At 54.7% G+C, this 5,965-nt stretch overlaps 1 protein-coding gene across 1 annotated transcript; it reads left to right on the forward strand.

Annotated features, from left to right (window-relative positions):
* Window positions 1–2,593: 2,593 nt before the first annotated feature.
* Window positions 2,594–5,138, forward strand: LOC119272534 (transcription factor PCF7-like). The gene is made up of 2 exons (XM_037554004.1): window positions 2,594–2,767; window positions 3,718–5,138. Exons 1-2 carry the CDS (start codon window positions 2,594–2,596, stop codon window positions 4,942–4,944), a joined length of 1,401 nt encoding a protein of 466 aa, XP_037409901.1. The 3' UTR covers window positions 4,945–5,138.
* The last annotated feature ends 827 nt before the right edge of the window (window positions 5,139–5,965 follow it).

Here is a 5,965-nt window from a genome sequence, read left to right on the forward strand (position 1 = left end):
GGAGGGAGGAGGGGGTGGGAGGAGGTAGGAGGTAGGAGGAGGAGAGAGGAGGAGGGGGAGGAGGGCGGTGGGAGGAGGGCTGCCGGCGGAGGGCTTGGTCGAAGGAGGAGGGAGAAGGGAGGAGGGGCGGCCGGAGGAGGGCGCAGTGGGGGAAGGAAGGAGGAGGGCGGTGGGAGGAGGGCGCATACCGAGGAAGGAGGAGTGGGGACGGCGGCGGCAATGCGGCGACGGGGGAGGGCCGAATGTTGGCGGCGGCGAACGACAGGGTGTGTGGGATAGTGAGAGTTGGAGTGGTGGAGAGTGAGGGGCGACGGTGTGGAGAAGATAAACTACATAGCAGTAGCGCATGATCAGGAAAATCGCTACTGCTAAACTACCTAGCAGTAGCGCGTTTCAAGAGAACGCGCTACGGCAATGTAAATAGCCTGGCGGCAACGGTGGGGCAATTTTAGTAGTAGCACCTTTTGCCCCAGCTGGGCTACTGCAATTTAAATAGCAGTAGTGCCTTCTGTTTCCACGCGCTACTGCTAAGTAGCAGTAGCGCCCCATTTTATCCAGCGCTACGACTAAAATTCTGTATATAAGGTTAGTAGCCAGCTGCAACATAGTCTAAGAAACTTTGTGAGAGAAGAAGACGAGCCAAACAATGATAAAGTAGTAAATGTCTATAGCTAACTATTAATATTGACTGTAGATGATATGGTTATTAGATACAGCCTATCAGTTGGCTCTACTACTACTTAACCATGCTCTTAGTATTCTCTCAGGATGCAAACAAAAACCGACGGGGCAGTGTGGTTCGTGGACCTGGCTTCTCGCATTGATGTCCGGCAACATGCCAGTCCTCAGTGCAAGAGTTTGCCCCGGCGATCGCTGAGAGACAAGATGAAGACGGGGAATGCCTGTATTCAGAAACTTCATGGGACATATTTCTTTCGGGCAAGGAGAGATTAGCCTAGTTTAGCAAACCTAAAGCCGAGTATAGGAGGCAGGACGTGACCCGGCACGAGAGGACGGACCAGTGAAGCCAATTGTCTGGCCGGCCCAAATAATTGGCGCGTACGCATTGAGTGCATGCGAGCAAGAGTTGATGGATCTAGCACCTAGCTAGCTGCAGCCCGCGTGTTGCATTGCAGCCTAGCTACTCGTTGCGCAGGTGCGTAGTTAATGGGGGAGGAAATGCACTGTACCTCTGTGATGGCGCGGTCGGCCGCTTCACCACACCGCACCACTCCACACCTAGGTTTGGTACTACACACCTAGACCATACTCGTACAAGCCGGTTATCAATTACTCCATCTATAAACTGATATAAGAGCGTTTAGATCGCTAAAGTAGCTATCTAAATGTTTTTCTATTAGTTTACGGAGGGAGTAGTACTCTTATTGGACTGGTCAAATTTTGTGCTTGTGCTTTTCACCAGAAAAACGCTCGTTTTTCTAGCTAGGATCAGATGTTATTGCGGCACTATGACGCGTATAGGACAGGGGGCTACAGTGTACATAGAGAGTAGTACGTAGTTAACGAAGAAACAAAAAGATCTGGGTGCATGCATGAGCATGACACAGTCACAGTTGTGCACAACTTTGCCATGGAATAGACATAACAGAACAGTACACAATCAGCCAGCAGCGTATATGATGCGATGTGTGCGTGGGCCATCCCCACAGGGCACTGGAGCAGCGCATGCAGTCTTAATCGCCAAAGAGTGAGGGGTAGAGTTTAATGTCCCATGCAATTGAATTGAATTAAAACCGGCAAAACTGAAGCAGGGAGAGGGAGAGGGACGTGATCCCACCAGAGTTTCTGTCCTCCGCCCTGACCTGGCCTGCCCTGCGCTGCGCCTCTGCCCGCGCCAGCCGTCCCCTCTCGCCCTCGCCCTGCATCATCCTACCAATCTACACTTCCATAGACTTACTCTCTCTCTCTCTCGACACTTTACCCGCTGTCATAATAAAACAGGGAACATGGATAGAGGATAGATGCCCTCTACAGCCGGACGCCCCAACCCGCCTCAAATGTCGGAACGAAAATTCGACCAGGACAGGCGTCTCAAACAAGCCTCAAATGTCCTGAGTGATCGGCATCCGTTATATTGTGCCTAAATATGTGATGAATATGGGGCACCCGGGCGTGTCGTGACACATCCACCATATAAGACCCGGCCCACGCTAGCCCATCTGACCCCACATATATTTCTCCCCATCCATTCCCGGACCAAACTCTAACAACTTCACTCCACTCTCCTCCACTTCCCTCCGCCGGCCAAGCTCCCGTTCGGCGATCTCCGACCGCCTCTGGCTTGGCGGGCAGTGGATCCAAGTCCTTCACCTCCAGAGCCGTCGAACCCGAACTCATCCCACGCGGCCCCGAGGAGGAGATGGTCGCCCGGCTAACGCTCCGTCGTTCCCCGGGAGGAGCTCTGTGCTAATCAGCGCTCGTACTCCTTCCATCGGAAATCCATTGTGTCCGCCCAATTGGCGCATGGAACTGGCGCTAGGTGTGTCATCGCTGCCTCACCGGAGGCGGTGCATCCTTCTGGCGTCTGAACGCGGTGACAGACGCGCAACCCCTCCGTTGGCGCTTCGAGGCGATGGGCACACCATGGGCGTCGACCGACACAAACATGGTGCGGCGTGCCCGCCATGCGAGGCAGCGAGCGCGGGAGGCGGCAGCAGCCCTCACAGCGGTGGACTTCGGCAAGGCGGAGTCGCATTCTCCGGCACCCCGTATGGTGCATCAGTCCGGACGGCGCAACTGCGTCATGGTGGATGTCGCTGGGGCTCGTCCTAGAACAGATAAATCATCGATCTGACGTCCACCGACACCGTTCGGGTTCCGAGCTCCGACGAGAAAGAGTAGGGCATGGGAGACGACTGTGCCTTGAGTCCCGTGAACCAGCTCCTGTCCCATGCCCCACTCTACCTTGCCAGCAACCGGACTAATACTCTGTAGAACGAACCTGGCCGTCGGACATGGGCACGGCAGAACCGGACGAGCTCCGCTTAAAGATCGGTTTACGTTGCATGTAATAATATGGATTTAAGGTTTCAAATTTGAGATGTCCGGTTGTGAAATCAAATATTTGAGACGTGGTCGGTGTGTCCGTGGACGCGCCCGCGGGCTTTGAGGGGTCAGATTTGCCAAGCCTGGCTGTAAATGCTCTAAACTAAGCAAGACTGCATGCACCACATGTCCTTCTCAAGGTTTACATAATATATGTGGGTAAAAAATACTAGTAGAAGCATAATAATGATCCACCTTTTGGACGGAAGGTCACTCACTCCCTCGCTAGATCTTCTTTCGCCCCTCCCTCCCATCGGATCGATCCGAGTGTGAGCTTAGCTAGCACACAAAGAGCTAGATTGCCAAGATAAGATCTAGACTGCACTCACTGCCCTCTTTTGCTTGTCACTTTCACAAAAGGGAGGCAGCAGGCAGGCCGGCCGACTAGCTAGCGAGCGAGCAGCTATTAAGCTTGTGTGGTTCCGCCGTGGCCATTAAAATCTTTGGGTTCTCCCTCAGTGTCGAGCTGAGCTAGGCAGCACAAGAAAGAGATATGGCAATCCCATGCAGGAAGAAATAGTAGTATATACGTACTTCCTTGTGTGCTCATATTTCGTCCTGCGATTAACTATCTGGCCTGGCCGGCTACCCCTTTCTTCCCGGCCGGCTGGTTGTTGGTGGGGTGTGGGGAGTGGTGTAAGATTGAGGTAGCTCAAGCTGGAGGAGGACAAGAACCGGTTGTCCAAGGGCTTAGACCCTTGGAGCAACCCTACCGCCGCTGCCACCACCAGCACCCTGCACTACCTGCTCCAGGAGAAGGAGAGAGCGCAGGCGCAGGCGCAGCTCCAGATCTACCACCAGCAAAGGTTCGGCTACCTCCACCAGCACCGGAGGCAGCAGGCAGCAGGGGGAGGCGCCGATGGCGGCAGCAGCGGCGAATCCACGCCGGTGGCGGACGCCCTGGCGACGGCATTCGGGAGCGGGCGCATCGTGCGGTCCGCGGCGGGGCGCAAGGACAGGCACAGCAAGGTGTGCACCGCGCGTGGGCTGCGCGACCGCCGCGTCCGCCTCGCCGCGCACACCGCCATCCGCTTCTACGACGTGCAGGACCGCCTCGGCTACGACCGCCCCAGCAAGGCCGTCGACTGGCTCATCCGCAACGCCAAGGCCGCCATCGAGGAGCTCCCCGACCGACCCGAGGAGGCGCCGCCCACCGCGGAGCCCGAGGCTGCCGAGCAGATGTCCGAGCAGGTGACCTCCACGTCGTCCTACGGGTTCAGCAACCCCGGCGGTACTGCCATGACCAACTCCTTCCTTCAACATTCACTTGGCGCGGACCAAGTCTCCGACAGCGTCAAGTCCTTGTTCCCTTCCTCGTCCACGGCCACCGCCGGCGGCCACGACGAGTACCGGGGCTCCCCGCCGGACCTCCTGTCGCGCACCACCAGCAGCCAGCCCCAGGAGCTGTGCCTTACCCTCCAGTCCAACCAGCATAACATGTTTAGCCATGTATCTCCCAACCATCACGGTATCATCTCGGGTGCAGGCGTTCCAGGGTGGCCGGACCACGGCCAGAGAATGCCATCGTCGTGGCATGCCTCGGACAACGACGCGGGAGAGGGCCGTGGCGCCGGCGGCAATGGCGACAGCTACATGTTTGCAGGCATCCTGGCGCGGCAAGGGCTGGACCAAGGCCAGCTCTTCTCGTCCAATGGGGAAACCCTTCAGTCCAGTGCTGGCTGGGCCGCGTCTGCCCGCGCTTGGCTAGACCCTCTCGCCGGAATCCACCAGCCATCGGCAATGTCTGGGCAGATCGGATTCAGCCATCTGGTTGGCGGCGGCGGCGGCGGTTTTATGGGGTTCCTCGCGCCGGCTGCACAGCGGCTCCAGCTCCAGGGCGAGGAGGAGGAAGGAAGCGACGTGATGCGAAGAGACTGATGAACCGGCCGGCCGGCGCATGAGGTGTGAGATTTCTGTTAACCACTTCATTTGATCCGGTGCTCAGTTGTATGTCATTTTATGTAGGGTTTATGCCATCAGATTTGTCATTAGCTGTTACGACTTTTATATTCATTCATGCATGTACAACTATGGCTTAATTAATTAAGAGTACGTTCCCTTGGACCTTGACAGCTTTACTGTTGCATTAGTTGCTCCTGTTGCTGTTTTTCTCCCCTTTGATTTATTCTCGGCATGGACAAGACACGGCGATGATGAGATGAAATGATCTGATGATCTTGACGGTTTGCCCCCTTTGGATATTTTAATGTTTCTTATCTGGCTATACTCTAAGCTAAGGAATATTCAAAGACTTTTAGCAAATTTAAAGGTTGTCGTCCCCATAGCAAGCTACATCCCTGATGATTCCATAAAGGCCCCTAAATCTCTGCAGCCTCCAGTAACATCTAGGCAATGCAGAGGCCAGCAAAAGGGAGAGTTAAATAACTTAAAATATGGCTGAACTGAGAAAGTATTCGATCCACTACTGTAGCTGTTAGGAGGGGCATGTGTAATGGAAATGCTGTTTGCTGCTTCTGCTATGTCCATGCTGCTGATAATGATAGGGGGGCAGGCAGGAGGAAGGGCGGAGATCTGCTCTCGATGCCTCTATTATTGGAAGTGAGTGGCATCTTTACCTCTTCGCTTTCTCTTCTTTTCCTTCCACTGTTTGGGGGGTATCTTTTTGCTCACCGGACTGTGAATCTTCTGGAATTGCATGCTGTGTGTCGACGTTTACCGTACTTCTCACAGTTGCATGAAAGAGGCTGAGACAGTAACAAACCAACATCCGGCTAGTTTGGCAGTGGCTCGCCGGTGTTTCTTTCTCCTTGTCCTAGTTTCGAGCCTAGGCTAGGCACTTTGATTAACCGCACTTTGCGTGCATGTGAGGATCCATCTCTTCTGATTTCTCAATTTGTTTCCGAGTTCATGGAACAGTTGATAATTGTGTCCTTAATTT

The sequence above is a fragment of the Triticum dicoccoides genome, chromosome 3A, assembly GCF_002162155.2.
Source record: "Triticum dicoccoides isolate Atlit2015 ecotype Zavitan chromosome 3A, WEW_v2.0, whole genome shotgun sequence".
Taxonomy (NCBI): domain Eukaryota; kingdom Viridiplantae; phylum Streptophyta; class Magnoliopsida; order Poales; family Poaceae; genus Triticum; species Triticum dicoccoides.